General features: G+C 37.4%; 1 protein-coding gene across 1 annotated transcript in view; it reads left to right on the forward strand.

The window, feature by feature from the left end:
• The window catches only part of MGRN1 (mahogunin ring finger 1), a 122,304-nt gene that overhangs the window by 58,693 nt on the left and 40,848 nt on the right, over nt 1–22,763 (forward strand). Inside the window, exons 6-10 of the mRNA XM_044658985.1 lie at nt 6,369–6,435; nt 7,532–7,581; nt 10,333–10,380; nt 15,347–15,415; nt 16,706–16,865. Coding sequence (XP_044514920.1) covers nt 6,369–6,435; nt 7,532–7,581; nt 10,333–10,380; nt 15,347–15,415; nt 16,706–16,865 — 394 coding nt within the window. The remainder of the gene's footprint in view (nt 1–6,368; nt 6,436–7,531; nt 7,582–10,332; nt 10,381–15,346; nt 15,416–16,705; nt 16,866–22,763) is intronic.

Raw genomic sequence — 22,763 nt, forward strand, 5'->3', positions numbered from 1 at the left:
TCCTTATACAATATATTGGGACATGAGGTACTAAAGTCCAAATGTACTATTTCAATTCTTATTTATGATGCAAATAGGTTGTTTGCTAGAGAGTTGGTAGCATTTTAAGATTTGTTTTCTCAGGTTCATCTATAACTGGCATTGGATGATCTGACTGAGATCTCAAACTAAGCTTTCTGTCATTTGATTTCCTTTCTACCTTTCTCCTATTTATGAGACATTGCTGTTCTTATTTTTATTTTTTATTTTTTTTTGTGCCATTCCCTTAGTGTTTGTATTCCAACTTGGTGTCACCTTTGGTCACCATGTCTTTCCACTGAAGTAGCTCAATAGTTTGTTGACTGAGGTAGTTTCTGGACTTTTTTTTTTTACCTTATTTGTGTGGTGATTGCTTTATTATATTAATTAAATTTCCATGGGAAATGACAGTCCATATCCTTATCTTTTCTCTTATCCACTTCAAAACAGTAGCATCAGTAGCTTGCTTGACTATATCAGATTTTAGCTCTTCTCATTGCTCATAGTGTCTTTGTATCTTTATCCTTTCTTCTACTATGATATTGATTTTGACCTCTCCTTTAATGAGTTGGTGATATGACTACAGATGGACAGCCATTCAGAACTGACTCCTACATTAGTTATTTCCTCTCTATTAAGGTAATTTCATTTTTTTGTAACATTTGGTGTTTGTCTTTTCCAATACTTTCCAACTGTCTTCTGGATAACAACAATAACAAATGACATTTGTATGGTGCTATAAAGTTTTGTAAAGTACTTTAAATACATTATTGCATGTGAACCTCACAAGAAGACTATGAGGTAGGTACTTCAGGTATTAGTATCCTACTAATACTCTCAGAATTTAAGTAATTTACCCATAGTCATACAACTATTATTGGCATGTTAAAGAGTAACTTAAAGTTTGTCTATATATTAAAAATATTATAATATCATATGATATATATGTAATTAATGTATAGTTTATAGTAGCTTATACTCCAGCACTCTGTTCACTCTCTAATACAGGTGAGAGGCTTTAAGTAGACTATAAGCGTTGGTTTCTTTAATGTCTTAGCCTACAGTCATATTTTTTCCAACTTTTTATGTTGTCATCATCATCGTCATCAGTGAACACATGTACATCGAAGTCACCAAATATTAAAATATGTGTTGGTTTGGTTTGGAGAACCTTACCATTTTTCATAGGATTTCTCTTCATCCATTTCCTCTGCTATTCTCTACAACAGATGTTAAGCATAAACTGCAATCATTTTCTAGTTAGTCTTTTTGCTTATGCTTATTATGAAGACTGCAATACAAGATGTCTTAGTATCCTATGAAATGATGTTTCTCATTACCTTTCTGTGTACAATAAAATCAACTTTTCCATTTTCTCAAAGGAGAACTTGTAAGCCATTCTCCCACTTAATGGCACCTTTCTTACATCTTCTTGTTTTATTTATAACAAGAAATGACTGCGTTTATATATGTCAGTCTCTGCAGTCATGTTGACTCACAGGTTATTGGACAAGAATCTCACATTTAGACTACCAACAGTTAAATTAATTTAATAGATACTCTAAAAACTGCTGATTTAGACTCCTGCCTTGCTTTCTGCTACTCTGACAGTGTTGCTCCAGAAGAAAGGATTTGCCTCCATAATATTCTGCATAATTTTATGTTTTTTTTCCTATGTTACTTGGGTTTCCTTGGCCAAATTAATTCACCTCTTATGATCAATTTGTCACCAGAGCCATATTCAAAATTTTGCTCATATGGTAGAACCCACAAGAGCTTGTGATCTTCTGGCATAGCCTTTGAGAACTTGGGGTCACTTATTCCATGATGAGACATTGACATTTAATTTGAAATTGTATTCACTCTCTTTCTTTTGCCATTTGAAGGGTTGAAGCCAGGCCCTATAGCAAAACCTGAGCATTATTTGTGAGGAGTGATTTGATGTCTTTCTTATTTAGTATTCCATATTCTACAAAAACCAGTTATTTCTTGTGATAAATTAATACTCTGTTTATCTTCGGGTCTCTCTATATCTTCCAGCTGGTTTCTTTTTAGGGCCATGTGGGAAACCTAGCCCCATATAAGTTGGTGGCTAGGTAAAACTTGAAGCAGTCTTTTGTGGGGAACCAACTGCTTGATGATTATGAATGGGCTCTCCAGAGTTTCCTCTTCTGGCTTTCTCTTATTTCCTGTCCTTTGAATCCTAAGAGGGATCACTTAAATGGAGGATCTGAAAAATGATTCATTGGAAGAATTTGTTCTAAGAGGAAGAATACTATAGGCCCTTTTTAAGGGAAGATGGGTATTAGAGAGAGACAGACCTCTTTACAAGCAATTGTTAGATGGAGGGGTTCCAAGGATAATCAGAATAATATATTGCATTTTGTGCAGCACTTGTTGCTTTCTAAAATCTTTCTCAGCCAGCATATAATTTGAACCTCACAATAGCTTTGTGATACCATCAAGGCAGGGATTATTAGTGCCACTTTAGGGCTCAGGAAACTTGAGATCTTGAAAAACTAAGTGATTATCATAAGAGCATACACAGATTGATGGTAGAGTTAAAACTCTTGTCTCCTAACTTAGTCATAAATGGTTGACTTTAGTGGACAGAGACAAGGCATTATGGAATTTATAGCTGGAAGGAACCTTAGAGATAATCTAGACTAACTCCATCATTGGACAGATAGGAAACTAAGGCCCAAAAGGTGATTAAAGTGCCCCGAAGATTAGCTTATCCTAATAAGTAATAGAAACAAGACTTGAACCCATGTTTTCTAACACCAAATCTGTTTATTAAAGAAACACACATTAGGGGAGGAAAGCCTTTATCTTACACTAAATTGCCATAGACACAAGCAGCATATATATTGTGCCAAACTAACAAAAGCTTTGAACTGAGTTTTTTATTCTTTATATTTTATCCAAAGCTATCAAGACAAGAGATCTTTTTGTTCTCACTGTTCTCTTCCCTCCCTACCCCCAAAGTGTATGAATATTGATTGAACTTACTAATTACCTTCCTAAAGTTACTGCTCCTCCAAAGGCTTGATGCAGTGTGTTAATTGCTCAGATATGTGCCCTTTAAGTGCTATGTAATTAAATGCAAGAAGCTGAAGTTAATGTGATGTTAGATTGCTCATTTAAATGCCAGAGTTAGAACGAGTGAAAGTGAAGGTTCAAATAGTGAACTCGCCTACACTGCCTGAATTGCCAGTTACTACTAGTTTGAATGTTGGAATGAGATCTCTTAATTTATCTTGTTTCCTTTGTGCCTGACTTCAATTTAGAGAGTATGGCTTTCTTTTTGTGGCATTTTTTTGTCTACATATTTGCCTACATACTCTTGGAAACATATGTGTATATTTCTGGTTATGTATTTTTATTTGCATATTCATAATTTTTATGGTTCCACTCCTACCTTAGATTGCTCTTTTTTGGACTTCTTTGTTTGCCCTGTGTTCCTGTTTATATTTTTGATTTGCAAAACATTTTGGAGTATTGTATTCCATATGTTGACTAGTCCTTATTTAAAGAGATATTTTCTTTTACTTTAAAATGACTTCCCACCTTGCAGGGAGAATACACTAAGTCTTGATATTCTAAGTCTTATTAACATTTATTCAAGTTTCTTTGTATTTCTGTAAGTCCCAAGTATATCTTTGTAAGCTAATTCCCAGATATTTTATATTTATTTTGAATGGAATTCTTCATATTATAATTCCTATTTGTTTTTGTTAATATAGCAAAGAAATGCTTTGGAGTTTGTGGAGTAAATTTCTTTTTATTAGTGGTATTAATCACCTTATTTAGTTTCTTTGTTCATTCTTTAGAGTCTTCTGTGAAGAGGGCTAATTTTATCTCTTCCATTGTTTATGCCTTTAATTTTGTTTAATTAATGTTATAGCTAGTATTTCTTGAACTGTCAAGTAGTAACAGGGATTTGGGCATTCCAGAGAGCATATCAGCTCTGATGAATTTAATTATCATCTCTAAATTGATGACTCCCAAATCTATATATTCAACTTCTGTCTCTCTCCTGAGCTTCAGTCCAGTATTACCACCTGCTTGTTAGACATTTCAAATTGGATGTTCCATAGGCATCTTAAACTCAGCATGTCCAAACAAGATTCACTGTCTTTTCCTACAAACCCACCTCTTTTCTGGACTTCCCTATTTTTGTCATGGATCCCCCCAGGTTTATCAACCTTGGCACCCTCCTCAACTACTTACTCTCACTCATTCCACATCAGACCAGTTGTCAAAACTTTGCATTTCTACCTCCACAATTACCCTTCCATCTACCCCCTTCTCTCTACCTACCTAGTCACCAACTGGTTCAGGCCACCTTCATAATCTCTTACCTGGATTTCAGATATTCTTCTTATTAACTTCCTGCCTCAAACTTCTTGTCACTTTATTCCATCCTTTACCCAGTTGTCTGACTGATTTTCCTAAAGCATAGGTTTGAGTAGGTGACTCTCCTTCTCAGTAAGAATTAATGGTTCTCTATTACTTCAAGGATCAAATAGAAACTCCCCACTGGCATTTCAAGCTCTTACCAACCTGGCCCCAACTTACTTTTCCAACATTATTATACTATACATTATTCCTCTTCACATTCACTATGGTCAAATGAAACTGACCTTCTCCCTGTCCCTCCAATACAACACTCCATTTCCCATCTCCTTGACTTTGTGAGAGATGTCCTGATAAAATATAAACTCCTTTAGAGAAAAGTTTATTTAATTTCTGTCTTTGTATTTCTAATACCTAGCACAATGCCTGACACATAGTAGATAATAAATGCTGATTAATTGGTTGATTGATACACCAAGTGAAGGTCTAACTAGTAACTAATATAACACTTCCTCATCTAGCATGTGCTTTTTCGTATTATAACACTAATGAGTTTGTTTTAACCTTACTCTTATTTTTCTTATATTTTTATATAATATTTTATTTTTCCCCATTTACATGTAATAACAGTTTAAAAATGTTTTCCAAAATTTTGAGATCCAAATTCTCCCCTTCCCTCCTCTGAGGTGGTAAGCAATTTGATCAAGCTTATATATGTGTGATCATGCAAAATATATTTCCCACTTAGTCATGTTGTAAAAGAAGACTCATATAAAACAAAAAATAAACAAACCAAAAACTACTTACATAAAAATTAAAATGAAAGATAGTATGCCTTGATCTGCATTCCGACTTCCATCAGTTTTTTCCTCTGGAGGTGAATAGCATTTTTCATACTAAGTCCTTCAGAATTATCTTAGATGATTGTATTGCTAAGAATTGCTAACAGTTGATTATCATACATATTGTTTTTGTGTGCAGTTTCTCCTGGTTCTGTTCATTTTACTGTATCAGTTCATGTAGGTCTTCCCAGGTTGTTTTTTTTTTTTAAACCCTCCTGCTCATCATTTCTTAAAGCAAAATAGTATTCCAACACAATCATACACAACTTGGTAAGCCATTCCCCAGTTGATGGACATCCTCTCAGTTTCCAATTCTTTTGCCCCCACAGAAAGAACTGCTATCAATATTTTTGTTTAAATAGGTCCTTTTCCTTTTTTTTTTTTTTTTGGACCTCTTTGAGATACAAATCTAGTAGTGGTTTTGCTATATCAAAGAGTATGCCTAGATTTATAGTCTTTTTTTTTTTTAACCCTTAACTTCTGTGTATTGGCTTATAGGTGGAAGAGTGGTAAGAGTGGGCAAGGGGGGGTCAAGTGACTTGCCCAGGGTCACACAGCTGGGAAGTGTCTGAGGCCGGATTTGAACCTAGGACCTCCTGTCTCTAGGCCTGACTCTCAATGCACTGAGCTACCCAGCTGCCCCTGATTTATAGTCTTTTGAGCATAGATCCAAAATGTTCAGAATGGTTGGATCAGTTTGTAACTCCACCAACAATGCATTAGGAGTCTTGTAATCAATTTCGACTAGAGACTATTCTCCAGACCTAGTTTGCTGTGCCTATTGTAAGAATAAAATATTTATCAGGACAATGACTTAGAGAATTATCTGGGGTTTTGTGCTATTGATGTAGTGGATACCAGATTCTTCATTTGATTTAGGTTTTAGAGGTTGTGATAAGAAATAAAATGAAATTCTTAAATATGTTTAACAGTCCTATTGCCTTCCTGAGCCTTCATTGTAAAAAAGAGTCAGAGAAAACTGGCAGCATCTAAGTTAACCCATTTCTTTTACTCTTAAACAGCCATGCTATATTTTCCTTTTTATTTTGCTTTCTCCCTTTAAAATAATGTTAAACATTTATTTAAATTTGGTCAGTCTTCCAACTGAATGATTAATCTTGACATGTTTCTCTTTCTTTCCAACTCTAGTTGAACTTTGATCTGGACCGGGGCATATTCCCAGTAGTGATCCAGGCTGTTGTAGATGAAGGAGATGGTAAGAAATATTTTTTAAAATTCACTTCTCCCTTAAATAAGCCTCTTTCTAAGGGCAAGGTCCTCAAGAAAGAATTTACTTCAAGTCCCCCCAAAACAGTGGTCCTTTTTATTCCCCAAAGAAATCAAAGTGAGTCCTTTTTGTTATTTTTTTATTTGAATTGCATATTTTTCATTTTCATGGACAACTTACTTTATAAAGGAAACTAGTTGAGGTGAACAGATTTGCATTTTGAAGTTTTCAATTACACTAACCAAGCAATCAGAGAAAGAGAAATGGCAGCAAGGCCTAGAAACTTGTCTAGGGTAAATACCATACTGGATGTGGAATCAGGAAGACGTGGATTCAAATCCTAATTCTGATACCCTTTGATTCTAGAAAAGTCACTTTTTAATCTCTCAATGTCCCAAGTAATTATCTGTGAGATATAGAGACTGTGTTGATCTGCATTAGTAAAAGGAGTTTCTTTCTATACAGAAAGTTTTTTACACTAATGAAATTATATATTTTTTCTTCTGACAAATATTTTTGAGGATATTACTGCCTTATGGGTAGAATTCCTAAATGGAGCCAGCAGCGTTCCCCCCAAACCTCAGGATGAGAATTTTGACCCATTTCACAGCCCCAGATAGTACACCATTATCAGTTCTTGTCCATTATCTTTCGTAAACTTCCTCTGGGCTGAATCCCAGGATCCTGTATTCCCTAACTCCCAGAGTAACAGCTGTGTATTTGTATCAGCAGGACCTGCCAAAAATTTCCCTTCATGAACAGAGTGTGAGGTAGCAGATGTAGTGTCAGCCACGGGCAGTTATGTGTAAGCAGCCTTGGAGGACAGGTGAGGTTTGGTCATTGAAGAAAGACTCGTAGACTACTCTGGGGGAAGGGGTCCCAAACCATGCCAAACCCACAACAGACTCAGTCTCCTGGTGTGAGAATTTGGAAAGAGACAAACCTTAAAAGATGAGGGTGGAGAGTGGGAAAGATGGAAAAACAGCTTTTATGGAATGGGAAACTAATCTGGTGCTTGTCCTATTCTTAGATAGGAGAGTTGGACTCATGCTAACTACAGCTTCTCTCTTTTTCTTCCTGGTAGTTGTGGAAGTGACTGGTCATGCCCATGTGCTATTAGCTGCTTTTGAGAAGGTAAATGTGGTCCTACTAATATTTCCTTTGCCTACTTAAATTTCCATTGCTCACGGACTATCAGTGAAGGCATAGCTGATGCGGAGTAGCTATTTAATAAAGGTTTGCAGAATCTAAGAGGTGGCCTTTGGTTAAGTCTAGAGACAGGTGAGGAATAGGTGAGCCTGCAGTAAGCAGATGAGGGGGTTTAGGAGAGGCAGCTGTCAATCAATAAGCATTTATTAAGTTCCCATCATGTGCTAGGTACTGAGCTAGACACTGGGGAGACAGACAAAAATTATAACAGTCTCTGCCTTCAAGGAGTTTATTTAGGGGAAGACAGTGTGTACACAAGAAATTCTGGGGAAGAAAAGAGAGGCGCAGTAGGAGCAAGAGATATTGGGAAAGGCCTAATGTAGTAGGAAGGAGTAATTGAGCTAAGCTTTAGTGGAAACTAAGAATTTTTAAAAAGGTAGAAGTGAGAAGGGACTACATTCTAGGCATGAAAGAATAAATATATGTGAAGAACAGTAAGAAAACAAGTTCGGCTGGCCCAAATAGTGTGCAAAATGGAGTGATATATAATTAAGCTTGAAATTAGGTTTAGGCTTGGTTGTTAAGGGTTTTAAAAATCAAATAGAAGAGTTTACATTTGATCCTAAAGACCACTGAAAAAATATATATTTGATCCTAAAGAGAGCCAATGAAATAGGACAGGATAATCATGTGGAAATAAATTTGACATCTCTATGCCAGATGGATTAGATTGGGGAGAGGTCCAAGTTAGGTGACTAATGCTACACAAAGCAAGAGATGATGAGAACACAAATGGGAGCACTAGCCCTGGAGCTTGACAGAAAGGGGTGGATGTGAGAGATATTTCAGAGAGAGAATTAGGGAACCAAGCAACTGATTTGTGGGGCAAAGGAGAATGGGAAGTCAAGGATGAGTCCCTGGATGCAAACTTGAATAATCTGAACTATTGTGGTATCCTAAACAGAAATTCAGCCAAGGGCTAGATTTGGGCAAAAATGTAAGAAGTTCTGTTTTGGATATGTAATATACCTGTGTAAACTATGCTTTGGGAATTAAAATTTTAAGGGCATATGTATGGGATCACAGAGCCAAATGAAAATATGACAGAAAGCTGGGAAGTATTTACATTTTAGGTATTTTAGATGTGAGAAGCCAGAGAGAGGGAGGAAGTTTGGGTCAGTACAACCATAATTAGAAGAGAAATTCATGGAAAAATAATCATCTCAATTTCATGACAGAACTAAGCAAGAGGAAAGGATTATATAGTCGGCTCTTATAGCATCCATCTAAAAAGGTTTTGCAGGAGAGGTAGATTTTCAGAAACTGAATGATAAGAAAAAAGATGGCTTAGGTTGCAGGCAGGAATTATCCTGCTTTGAAGAAAGCTCAAAGGTATTATTCTTATTGCAGAGAGAATAAGCCAGTCTGAATTGATAAAAAAGAGTTAGAATTTTTTTTAAAGGAATGCATTTATTTTTATATATTTGTTTTAAAAATTATATAGTAGTATTATTAAAAACCCTTACCTTTTATCTGAGAATGGATACTAAGTATCAGTTCCAAGGCAAAAGAACAGTAAGGGCTGGGCAATTGGGATTAAGTGACTTGCCTTGCATCACAGAGCTGGGAAGTGTCTGAGGTCAGATTTGAACCCAGGATCTCCTGTCTCCAGGCCTGGGTTTCTGTCCAATGAGCCACCTTACTGCTCCTATTATATGTTATTTTAACATTTTAACATTATCACAACCTCTAAAACATTTTTTTGAAACCCTTACCTTCCATCTTGGAGTCAATACTGTGTACTGGCTCCAAGGCAGAAGAGTAGTAAGGGTAAGCAATGGGGGTCAAGTGACTTGCCCAGGGTCACACAGCTGGGAAGTATCTGAGGTCAGATTTGAACCCAGGACCTCCCATCTCTAGGCCTGGCTCTCAATCCACTGAGCTGCCTTCCCCCCCCCCCCCCAAAAAAAAAAAAACAACCATTTTAACATTTCTTATTAAGCAAACACAAAACCCAGATTGATCCTCTCTTCACTATGGCCTTTCTAGGAGCTCTGTGAGGGGCTCCCTGTGTGTTTGCAAATGTGCTCTGGGGCGGCCAGGTATCATAGTGGATAAAGCACCAGACCTGGAGACCAGAAGTCCTGGGTTCAAATTTGGTCTTGGACACTTCACTTCCTAGCTATATGACCCTGGGCAAGTCAGGTAACTCCCATTGTCTAGCCCTCACCCTTGGAACTGATACTTAGTACCAATTCTAAGAAGTGTTAAAAATAATAATAATTTAACTCTGAAGGAATAATTGAGCCTAGTACCTTGCCTTGTCCTTAATGCAGATAAAACCTCTACTTTATCCTTGGTGCTTCCAAACACAGCTTGAATTCTATTTTCATTCAGAAATTTTTCTTTGTATTTTTAAGTGTCTTTTGGTTATGTCCTCAGCTAGATTATTAGCTCCTTAAGAGTAAATGAGGCCTTTGCATTTTGTCTCCCACAAAGATTAACACAATGCCCTTTCACACAACAGTCACTCACTCAGTGTTGTTGACTCAGTGACTATTCTTGATGAATCAGAGAAAAGGCCAAGGAATGTTCCCAGCCATCGTATAGAAAAAAGGAAGAAGAGATTTGGTCCTTTTTTTAAAAAATTTCCCCAGAAAACCATTACTCAAAATATGATCATAGTTGACCTTGAATATATAAGTTTTTCTAATTAAAGATCTTTCTTCTCTACAGCATGTTGATGGCAGCTTCTCTGTGAAACCTTTAAAACAGAAACAGATTGTAAGTGTTCTCTTTTTTTTCATTTAAAAAGTTTTAAATATTATAAATGAATTTGATTTTAAAAAAATAACAATTCATATTTATTAATGTTCTTGGGCCATATTATCTTTTTTAGCTAAAATCTCTATAGTGAGTTTACCTTAAATGTTCATAAAAGGAGACAGAGAAGATGTTCCTCTTCTAATATTTTTCCTTAAAAAAAAAATGCTCACAAGTACTGAAGCAACAAATCACAGATACTATATTGCTTACCATAGACATGCTGCTGGTGAGAGGATAAAGCCATGTTGGTGAACCTATGGCATGAGTGCTGGAGGGTATTGCTCCCCTCCCCCTTTCCACCACAATTGAGGACATTTCTCCCATGGCCCACCCCTCTACCCAGCAGCCCAATGGGTGCTTCCTCCCTCCCCTGCTTGGGAGGTGGCTCACATGCAGCATGAAGGGGCAGTTTGGACACTAGATCTCTAAAAGGTTCACTGTCACTGGGATAAAAGATGAGAAAGTGGAAGAAGTAGGTTGTGCAATCCCAGCCAAATGGACCAAACCTGGCATTTTCCAGAGAAAATTAGACAGTTATCTTTATTAAAGTCAACAGTTCCTATAGAACAACTGGCTCTGTTCTTTAAAGCCTGAAGCTGTGTTTTTTGACAGTCTTTTGGTAAGTTCCCCTCCTACCTTGTTTCAGGATGGATTTCCTTATGCCAGAGGATTGTTACAAAACAAGCTCTTTCTGGAGATGGCCAGTTGAGGGAAGAATTCACTTAAGTTGAGCCATCTTTGATTCCTATATTTCAATTTTCCCAAATTCAAATGCCATTGAGAAGTGATTTTTTAAAAATTGGAGCTCTTAATAAGTTAAACAGAACCAAAAGAACTATGACTGTAGCAATATAAATGAAAAGATCACTCAAAGTAAACCCTTCTTGAATAATTGACCAGATAATCAAACTAAACTATTTCTTCTTTGCAGAGAAGCAAGACATTCTTAGGGCAAAACATCATTTTCAGATATAGCCACCATGTGGAATGTTTTTACTTAACTCTTTTTCTTTGCTATAAGCAGGATTTGTTTTAGCAGGGTAGAGAGAGTGAGGAACAGAATATTTCGAGAAGTAGCTAATATAAAAACAAAAAGCATTAATAACAAAATATATTTTTAAAGGGGGCAGCTGGGTAGCTCAGTGGATTGAGAGCCAGGCCTAGAGACGGGAGGTCCTAGGTTCAAATCTGGCTTTAGACACTTCTACCTACCCTTACCACTCTTCTGCCTTGGAGCCAATACACAGTATTGACTCCAAGACGGAAGGTAAGGGTTCTTTAAAAAAAAAAAAAAAAAAAAGCAAATTATAAAGCCAGCTAGGTAGCAGAGTCTCTTAAATGCTAATTGCCTAGCCCTTGCTGCTTTTCTGTATTTGAATTGATACTAAGACAGAAGGTAAGGGTTGTGTGTGTTTTTTTTTAAAGAATTGTAAAAGGTATGCTTTTAGTGCTTCCTTTTTTAATAGATACTTACTGGCTGACTTTATTGCAGTTGGTCATTGAAATAGTTCTTTGCAGGAGTTCAGTTTTCCACTCTGATTTCAGCTCTAGTGTAGGACTGGAAAAATATTTTGAATCAACAAGGGGAGAAGGGTAAGTACCAAAGACACATGCCCATAATGCCCAAAAAACAGAGGCTTTGTCAGAGACACCAATGTAGAGGATTCCAGAAATTCTGGAAGGCAGAGAAAGAGAAAAACAAAAACTTGTATACCAAAAGAGCTTTAATTTTTTAAAGTGGAATCTGTCAGTAAAGTTGAGCAGAGATACAAGTATGTTTGGGGGAAGAAAGAAAGGTCTAGTGGAGCACAGAATTGTAGAAACTTAGTTTCAGATATCAAGAACTGGTCTTCAAAAATAATTTTTGAAAGTGGTTAGTGTATAAGCAAAGATGATTGGTGAGGTATATCATATATTTAAAAGAGGCTCAATAGCCTCTCAAAAAATTTATGGATATCTTTTTTTTAATTATATCACTTGATTTCCCAATATATTCCTCTCCTCCCCCTTTTGCTATCCAAAGAGTTATTTTCTATAATAAAAAAAAGAAGAGTCAGGCCTAGAGACAGGAGGTCCTAGGTTCAAACCCGGCCTCAGCCACTTCCCAGCTGTGTGACCCTGGGCAAGTCACTTGACCCCCATTGCCCACCCTTACCAATCTTCCATCTATAAGACAATACACCGAAGTACAAGGGTTTAAAAAAAAAAAAAGAAAAATAAAAAAAGAAAAACAAAAAGAAGGGGGGGCACCAAGGAAAGAAAGCAATTCATCAATACCAACATATCAGCTAAATCAAATAATTTATAAATGAATGAAAAGCATTACGTAAATGTTTACTATTTGGCAATCATGGTTTCCTGGGGCTGAAGGTATAAATACTAAAACAGTCCTTACTCTTAAAGTACTTAATATTTTAGTAGGGGAAGACAACATATTCAAGAGAATGAGTGGTGTCCAAGAAAGAGTATTTTGGTTTACAGAACCACAAAGATAGTTAGAGGACCTATATGGAAGTCAATGAACTGGTCTGGAGGATGGTGCAGAAGTGGCCAATGTGAGCAGTTAGATGGGATTTGAAGCCATGTTCCTCTATCTTGAAGTCTTCCACCTCTTTAGATGGAGCAATGCCATTCTTATATCTCTTCTTTGGTGTTAAGAATAGTCATTATAATTATACAAGATTCTTAGATTTTTATTATTTTTCTTTCCATTTCAATTGTTTTTATCATTGTGCATTTTCTTTTCCTAGTTGAGCTTATTTCATTTTGCATCAATTCATAAAAGTCTTTTCCAGGCCTCCTTATATTCTTTATTCCATTACATTCCTGTAGCACAATTTGTGTAGACTAGTGATGGCCAAACTTTTTAAAGAGGGGGCCAAAGGAAAGGAAATGCTCATCTGTCAGGCTGTTTCTAAAGCAACTCTTTTGAACTTTTATTATATTGAATCGCAGCTGGATAGAACATTTCAGGGGGGCCACATCTGGCCCGTGAGCTGTAGTTTGCCCATCACTAGTCTAGACATTCCTCAGCCAATGAGCATCTGCTCTGTTTTCTAATTACTACAAAAAGTGCTATTATAAATATTTTGGAATATGTTGGACCTTTCTATCTTTGGTCTCCTTGTATTTGCTTTGTAATGAGATCTCTGGATCAAAGACATTTTGGTTATTTTCTTAACATTCCACATTGCTTTCTGGTGGAATGGCTGATATAGTTTACAGTTTCCATCAAGTATATTAATGTGCCTATCTTTCCAGTGCTCTGCCAGCATCAACTATGTCATCTTTGTCAATTTGTTGGTGGAACCTCAGAATTATTTTGATTTGCATTACTGTTAGTGATTTAGTTTTTAAGTTTGTAATTCTTTCGAGAACTGTTTGTTCATATTTGACCTTTTATCCTTTGGGAAGAAACTTTATATATTTAGTATTTAGCTTAGTGTTCTTTAAATGGCAAATTGTTTGAAAGTCCCTTTCCAAAGAAATAATAACCTATTATCATATATGGGGAAAAGATGATAAAATAGTAACAACTTAGGATGTCATTTGAATCCCCTGAAATCCCAAGCCAAAAAAGTATGAGAACTAACTAGATATCACATCTGCTAATAGGAGAAAATATTCTGGTCCCTAATAATTGACATTCATCTTAAGGCATTATTTATAATTTTAGAGACTATCATTGGCTTACAGAGATGGCACCACAGTGGGTTCACTGTCCCCACAAAAAAATTTCTTTGAAGAAATGAGGATGAGTTTGCATCTGCATGGCCAGTCCTACTGTGACCAAAAATATTAATTCCTGAGGTGACTATTTTAGTCTAAAAGACACTCCATGACTGGGGAATAGAGTGCAGCTAATTGGGTCATACAGTGGGTGAACTCAAGATCTTGACTTCATTAGTACTATTTTCTAAGTAACCAGGCCAGCTTAACTGGCTAAAGACACTGGACAAGAGAAAGGTCAAATTCAGAAGCTTGAAATCTCCTGAGCTTAGCCCAAAAAAGATGAAAATGTAATTGGGAAATGTTTAGCAAAATAAATTAAAATATTATCAAATATACTGTATTTAATTTGTGGTTTTCTAAGTTAAGATACAGCCCATAGTGATCTCTTTCTTTTTGAGCTTGTCACCTCAAGTCAGAGCTGGAGAATATTTTTTTCAACATGTTATCTTCTAGCCTTAGCTGGACCCATTTCCTTGGTCTAAGGTAGGAGTTCTTAATTTAGAGCCCATTACTTTGTTTTAAAAAAAAAAATAGGTTTTGACAACTCTTTTAATATAATTTATTTCCTTTATAAGCCTATGTATTTTATCTTATGCTTTTTAAAGCACTATTTTGAGAACTCATAAGCTTCCTTAGACTACCACAGGAGTCCATGACACAAAAAAGTTAAGAGCCCCTGCCCTAGGGTATGCTTGTGCATGTTGAGCCCGCTAATTACAGTTTACCCATGTACCCTTTACTGGTCCCAATCCACAGTGACTAAGGCTGGAGCCTATCTTTTATTTCTCCTTCTCTTCATTCTTAGTTGTTTCAATGTCTCATTTATCTAGAGCAGTGATTCCCAAAGTGGGCACCACTACCCCCTGGTGGGTGCTGCAGTGATTCAGTGGGGCGGTGATGGCCACAGATGCATTTATCTTTCCTATTAATTGTTATTAAAAATTTTTTTTAAATAATTTCTAGGGGGCTAAGTAATATTTTTTTCTGGAAAGGGGGCGGTAGGCCAAAAATGTTTGGGAACCACTGATCTAGAGGTAGGTGTAGGACCAACACCGAATGCCATTTGACATGTTGTGAAGTTCCTTTCCTCTATAATTCTTTCCTTTATAAAATAACCCTTTCCTCTATAAATCGGGATTCCATATAAGGCAAAGTGGTAGAGAAAAAATTGATTTTGGTTTTGGTTTTCTAGGTGGATCGAGTCAGCTACCTCCTTCAGGAAATCTATGGAATTGAAAACAAAAACAACCAGGAAACCAAGGTATGTCTGTGAGTTAACAGCTGTATATTGACTACTACTTGTAACTAGGTTTTGAGTGATAAGATTTATTTGAGGGAGAGGGGATTGTAATTAATACCAAGATCTTGGCCTTTTGATTTTACATGAAAGTTAAGGTAGCTCCTGAATACACAACTCCAAGGCTAACTCACTTTTCTGTTGCCCTTAACCTCAAGGAAAGCTGACATTTTTTTCTGAATGAATTGAATGTGTATAGATTATTTTAGTTCTTTCCCCTCTTTTCTATCCCACCAGACACATAGATAGGAAGCGTAGTAACAAAAAGTTTCTGACATTTTTTCCTGTCATCCAATTGAGTAATGACTCTCTCTTCTGTCTTACAAGGTTTTCTAGTCACATAAGATGATTTTATGCTGTCTACCATTCAGGGATATGCTTGGGGGAGTTAATGTCTCTAAAAGACTTTGAACTCCTCTAAGGTATTTTCTTCCACAAAGCAATTTGCTACCAAACAGATCTATATTTGACCCTATTCGTGGGGTTTAAGTAATGAAATGCCAAAGGGATTTCATTATGAGATAGTACGTAACCCATGAAGTGGTCCCATGGCCCATCATGACATTAAACCCAATGTTATAGTGACTTACCAATGTCTAGAAGCATTGGGCAGGCCATTTCCTCCAAGAAACCTTACTTCCCCTCCCTCTGGGGAGACAGTGTCAGGCTGGTGAAAGTCTTTTATACTCCTGAATAAATATAGTCTGTAAGTCACCACCTGACCTGTTCTTCTGGGCCAGGGCTCAGTGTTTCTCATGCTGAGGTTTTGCCACAGGGTGAGCCGCATGTATCCACTTGCATGGTAGAGAACCCTTTACAGAATAGCAAGAGCAGGGCTGTCATGCTAATGCCAAGGGCTCAGGGTCTACCTTGTCCTGAGTTAATGATGACTCATTTGTGGTTTGCTTTTGCCCTTTCAGCCAAGAAGAATTAAATGTGAGGGGTTTAATAGACTATACTAAATTTCAGCTAGAGATTTAATAGGTGAGATAAATTATATTTTACCTTTAAACACCCAGCTTCAACTTTTTGGTCAGGCTTGAATTGTTCAGAATTTGTCTTGCACAAAGTAAATAATACTGCCAGCTCGGCTTGATGACTGGTGCAAGAGCTACAAATAAGAAGGACATACTCTGGTTGGTAAGGACCTGCCTTCTATATGGTTCTTTTCTCCTTGCATTGTATTCATCTGTTGCTTCCTGTTTACCCATGGAAACCTGCAGGAAGCTCACTTGGAAATCATTTGTTTTTTAGCCCTCTGATGATGAGAACAGTGACAACAGCAATGAATGTGTAGTGTGCCTGTCTGACCTTCGAGACACTCTGATCCTTCCCTGCCGACACCTTTGCCTTTGTAATTCATGTGCTGATACCTTGCGATATCAAGCAAATAACTGCCCCATCTGCAGGCTGCGTGAGTATTCTGGGAAAACGTGATCCTACTGGGACCCAACAGAAATAACTAGTCCTGCCTTTGTACACAGGCAGGGCTGCCTATGCTTGGTCTGTATGTATAGTTTGGTTTTTGATTTTTTAGTTTTTATCCATCATTTTATTTTTTATGTTGCTATCTAGTTCTTAGGTGTTAGCGGGTTCAGGATAGTAATGAAACAGTCTTCTAATACGATGGCAGGGGAGAAGGATAGGCTTCTACTTAGGTTTATTTCTAATATACTTATCCACTAAGAATGGAATGTTCCAGTCTTGAACTATACATACTAAAATATTAGTCCTGATGCTGCCATTGCCAGCGCCTATGAATTTGAACAAGTTGGCTCATTTGTAGACACTTTGATAAAGTTTCTGTACTCATTGGATTGTAGGAGTAAAAATGAATAAATATTCCTGATATTTTAAATTAAAGGATTTAATTATAACAAAAATGAGAGGGAAAGAGATTCCTTCAGCCAAGTGAGCAGAGCACAGAGACCCACACTTGCCACACTTTATCCAAAGCAAAGCCCAAAAAGAGCCCCACAGCAAGGGTCTCAGCCAAATTTATCTCCCAAATCTCTGTATGTCAAATGAGGACTTACTTAAAAGGATGCTGGGAATGTAGCTCAGGTGTGGCAAATTCTCCACCTGAACAGGATATATCTGGTGTCTTAGGCAGCCAGTTTCCTCTACTAATAAAACAGAAAGGACAGTGTAAGAACTTGTAAAACTTGCAAAAAATTTCCCTACTCTAACCTATAAACACAAAGAGATGAAATAAGTCTTCACTTTTTGAAAGTAAGCTTGGGTGGGGGGTAAGGAAATTAGAATTTCTTTCAGTCCCACTGCTTCTCAGCTTGGCATAACACTGCCTTCTCCATTGTCCTAAGTAATTTCTGTAATTCCCATCCTGCTGGGGCCATGATCCTAAGAACCCTTGCCTTCCTTTTCTGCTACAGCTCCCTGCTGGTGATAGAGGGCTCTGATTCTTTCTTATGAAAAGCTATAAATGAATTTATCAGGCTCAGAGTGTATTGTTGAGGGCACAGGCACAGATGTCAAGCCTCCAGGCAAAGCTGGGATGAAGGCTGAGTCACCAGATTAGGTATAGGAACACAGATCACGATTCAGGGAAAAGGAGAGGCAGAAAATAGAGATGAAGAATCAGAGACCCACGTTTGACCTGGGCTGTGTAAAGGCCATCCCAGCAGAGGCAGACCCAGAGGAATGAAGTACCTCATGGCAGCTGGTAAGCCCTTCTCTGCCATGACCTCAGGGAAGCTGGATGCTAATGGATGTGAATTTGAAAGTGAACAGTTTGGCCTGGCCCAGGAAGATCCTGCCTTGGCTACTGGAAAGCAGTGGCTGCTCTTTTCATACTGGTTTCTTGGTTCATAGCTGACCTTAGCAGTTTAGAATGTCTGTATTTCTCTTTAAGACTCTTTTATCTCAGGGGCAGCTGGGTAGCTCAGGGGATTGAAAGCCAGGCCTAGAGATGGCCCATCCTGGGTTCATATCTGGCCTCAGACACTTCCTAGCTGTGTGACCCTGGGCAAGTCACGTTTAACCCCCGTTGCCTAGCCCTTACCACTCTTCTGTCTTGGAACTGATATACAGTATTAATTCTAAGATGGAGGGTAAGGATTTTTTAAAAAAAGGTTAATTCTTTTCAAAACTTACTGCTCTAGATTCCATCCCTCCCTGCCTCAGGAAGCATTTGGCTGCCATAGGAACCCCTTCTTCTTCTTCACATTTCCCCATTTACTTGTTACTTCCCTTTGGCATTTTTATATGCCCCAAAAAATCTTGACTTCGCTTCTTTTCCCCTTGTAGTTCCTCATCCATTTGTCTTTTCTTTCTCTTTCACAGACAGACTTGCCTCATTTTTCTTTTTCTTTTTCACCACTCGCTCCATCCTTAACCACACTTATCAAGCTGGAAAAACTGTTCTGAGGTGACTAATGATGAGCAAGAAATCTTACCACAACTAAGAGGCAAATTAAAGACCTTTGAGACTTAGTGGTTTAAGACTCTGGGCTGGGATATAACCATGGAAGCATATACCCTATTCAAAAGAGACAGGAAAGGGGAGGAGAGAAGGATGAAATAGCATTATTTATGAAGAAAATGTACTTCTAAGGCAGCTAGGTAGGTGGCTCAGTGGATAGAGAGCCAGGCCTAGGGATAGCAGGTCTTGGATTCAGATCTGGCCTCTTACTCTTCCTTGCTATGTAAACCAGAGCAAGTCACTTACCCCAGTCCCTTAACGCTCTTCTACCTTGGTAGAACTAATACCTAGTATCAATTCTGAGACAGAAAATAAGGATTTTTTTTTTAAAAAAGGAAAACTACATACTACCAGTTATAACTTCAGAGGACTAATAAAAGAACATATCCCTCCCTTTCAAAAAAAGAAATAGCAGACTGGCCAAAACTAGGCATATATTTTCAGATGTAACCAAGGTGTGGATTGTCTTCTTGAATGTTATTTGTCATAAGGGAGAATATTCTTGGACAAAGGAGCCATTGGGAAGTGATCATGAAAGAAAAGTATCAATAAAAGTTTTCAAAAAGATATATGAGGAAACCTAGGAATCTGATAGGGGCAGTGTGGTATAACATTTTTGGGTGGAAGTCAGTGGAGGCAGAAGCAATACTTTACTTGGCATATATTACAGACCACCTAGATGGGGAAAATTCAGTTACTTGGACATCTACTTGTGCATTTTTTCTGGCACAAGCAGTCACTAATCATTTCTTGACTTGCCTTAACGATAATTTTGCCCTTCAAAAAGTGTATGGAACAACTAAGGATCTTGATCTTCTAGTCTAACTTTGATTCTAAGTAACATGATGGCATTGATTGCTGAGAAATGATGAGAGCCTTGGAGAAAAAAACGACTCCATCTTGGAATTTTTGCCAGACAAGAAGGCAGCTGAGAATTATAGAACCCTAGATTTGGGAAAGTAAAGGATTCCAAAAGGTTAATGAGTATCCTTTGGACCTAAACTCCACAGGGGATGTCAGCTCAAGAAGGATGGAAAGCTGTCATGAATGAAATTCTGAAGGCCCAAAGAGAATTTGAATGGGAAGGAAAAATGGGAGTGTTTTTAAGAAAACTACCATGGATACACAGAGAATTTACCAAGTGTGAAAATAAATGCAAGTAATGAAGAGTGAATATGTAAGCTCATAACAAGATACCATGAGGTTCATGCTCATAGTCCCATAGTATTAGAGCCTAGAATGCATTTAAGGTGGGTTAGGTGAGCTAAGGGATTAAAGCACCAACTTCTAAGCTTTTTTAAAAAGCTTCTTAAGGATCAAGGATACTTAGGCATCCTTGGGATCAAGAATCAAGAAAGGGATAGACTGGGGAAAGCCAGGGCTTCTCAATTCTTATTTTGCTTTTCTCTTTTCTACTGAAGAGTATGATCTTTGCAGGGGAACAGACAAGAGAATATAAAGCTTGTAGGTAGTTTTTATGTACTACAATTAAGGAGGTAGAAAGAGAATACTGAGCTTTTCTTGTTGAGTTCAAGTTAGTATTATACCCTAGGACAGTGTTGGGCAAACTACAGCCCATGAGCCAGATGTGGCCCCCTGAAATGTTCTATCTGGTCAGGACTTTATTCCTAATCTGACAAATACAACGAGCAGGATACAATACAATGAAACTTTGAAAGAGTTGCCTTAGAAACAGACTAACAGATGAGCATTTCCTTTCCTTTGGCTCCCTCTTTAAAAAGTTTGCCCATAACTGTCCTAGGTTATGTAAGAGGGAAATTTAGATATTTATATATATATAAGGTGTGGTCTCCAGGAATCAATCAGATCTAGATTGATTCCATAATTAAAATAGACCCAACTCAGGATGGCTTTTATGGAAGTTTATTTACAATTAGGAAGGTTGAAGATAGGGAAAAAGAGAGAGAGAAAAACTCTGATCTGGACCAACAGTGGCCCGGACCAGGTGAGAGTTAAGAGATTAATTAAACTAGGTTACTAGCCACAAAGCCTTAGCAATTAGAGAGGCAAAGAAGCCTCCTTTAGGGTGGAGACTCTAGAAATGCCAAGGTAGGCCCAAGGAAGCCAGCCTAACTTACCCACGTGATGATTCAGATGAGAAGCCACCTGAGATCTCCGCAGACATCCTTCAGCACCAAGTTCCAAGCACGAACTAACTCAAGGGGAAGTTACCATCGTATTTGAAAGATAGCAGCTTTCTCGTCACTTCCTGGAGGTCCACTTCTAATTCAAGTGGACAAATGGCAGCCTCTACACTAATTTGGACTGCCCAAAGGGCAATCCCTTGTTCTTGATTTGTTACTTATTGTCACGTGTGGGTAACTCATCTCTCCTCCCCACTAAGAGAGGTGGGGATGACATTATCTTTGATGGCTAGAGTTTTAACTATGAATGGGCGTGAGCTAATTCCATTTACATAGATATAGAAAGAATTGGTGAGTATGATTGTTGAACCATTCCATCATCAGTGAGCTTAGAAAGATCCTGAATCATAGAGAACTGGAAAGCTGTTGCAGAATTGGAGAAGCACTTGAGAAGGTCTTGATTTTTAAAAAGAAGAAAACAGAATCTGAAAATTATGGATGAGTAAGTTTTAATGCTTGGCAGTATTATAGAACATTTTTTAAAAGCATTATTAGTACACATCTAGAAGAAGAAGTGGTGATAATAAAGACATTCATGGCTTCATGAAATACAGGTGGTTTTTACTTTCCCTTTTTTGGGGGGGGGCATCATTACCACTGGTAGGTCAGGAAAATTTTTAGCTAAAGTTTACATAGAAATTTTTTTTTATTTGAAGGGAAAGAATGGTCATAGTGTTGGTTTTTTAAACATTATTATTGCTTCCCAACAATATATTTTCAATAGAATTTGTCCTTGTACCAAAAAGAAGAGTTAAAGAATATAGAACAACACACAAATCATGTCTTGCAGTATCTACTGCTTACATATCTGTAGTCCTTCTCCTTTCTGTCAAGTCCTCTAGCATCAAGATTATATTCCCGTCACATTATTATGAATTCTGATGTTTTTTAGTGCTGTTCTCTTTTGTGTTATTGTAGTCATTGTATATGTTGCTGTCTTGATTCTGTTTTCTTTCTGTATCAATTAATACAAATTTATCAAGTTTCTCTAACATCCTCATATGTCATCATTTCTTAGGATTCACTCATTTTCCATTCATTTTGTGTAGCTATTCCTCAATGGAAGGGCAACCACTTTGTTTCATATTTTTTCTGCCTAAAAAAATATTGCTATGGCTATTGTATATGTAGGACTTTTCCCCCACTGTCTTCGAGGGAACAGTGTTTTCGACTTCTTTGGGATATGTACTCAGTAGTGATATTCTGAGATTTTAGCAAATCTTTTGATAAAGTCTCTCATTGCTATTCTTAAGGACATTATAGAGAGATGTAAGCTAGATGACCATAAAATGACAGCCCTGGTTGGATAGTCAGACCCAATAAGGAGTCATTAATCATTCCATGACAACTTAGGCAGGTAGTCTCTGGTCCAGGAATCTGCCTGTGGCCTTCTGCTGTTGAACTTCTTTTATCTTTGACTCAGACAAAAAGTTAGATGACTGCTTATCAAATTTGCAGACATGCAAAACTTTTAGGGTTCTTTAATGTGCTAGATAACTCATATTTCAAACAATTTTGACAGACTGGAATACTGGGCCAAATCTAATAAATTGTCATGTAGTAGGGCTAAATATAAAACTCTTACATTTGGGTCCCCAAAAAATCAGATTCCCAACATACACAGAATCCCATTTCCTATCACTCTGCTGCTGCAATGGCTGTCTCTCATGCCTGAAATAATCTCCATCCACACCTCTGCCTTTTG

Source organism: Gracilinanus agilis, chromosome 1, assembly GCF_016433145.1.
Source record: "Gracilinanus agilis isolate LMUSP501 chromosome 1, AgileGrace, whole genome shotgun sequence".
Lineage (NCBI taxonomy): Eukaryota > Metazoa > Chordata > Mammalia > Didelphimorphia > Didelphidae > Gracilinanus > Gracilinanus agilis.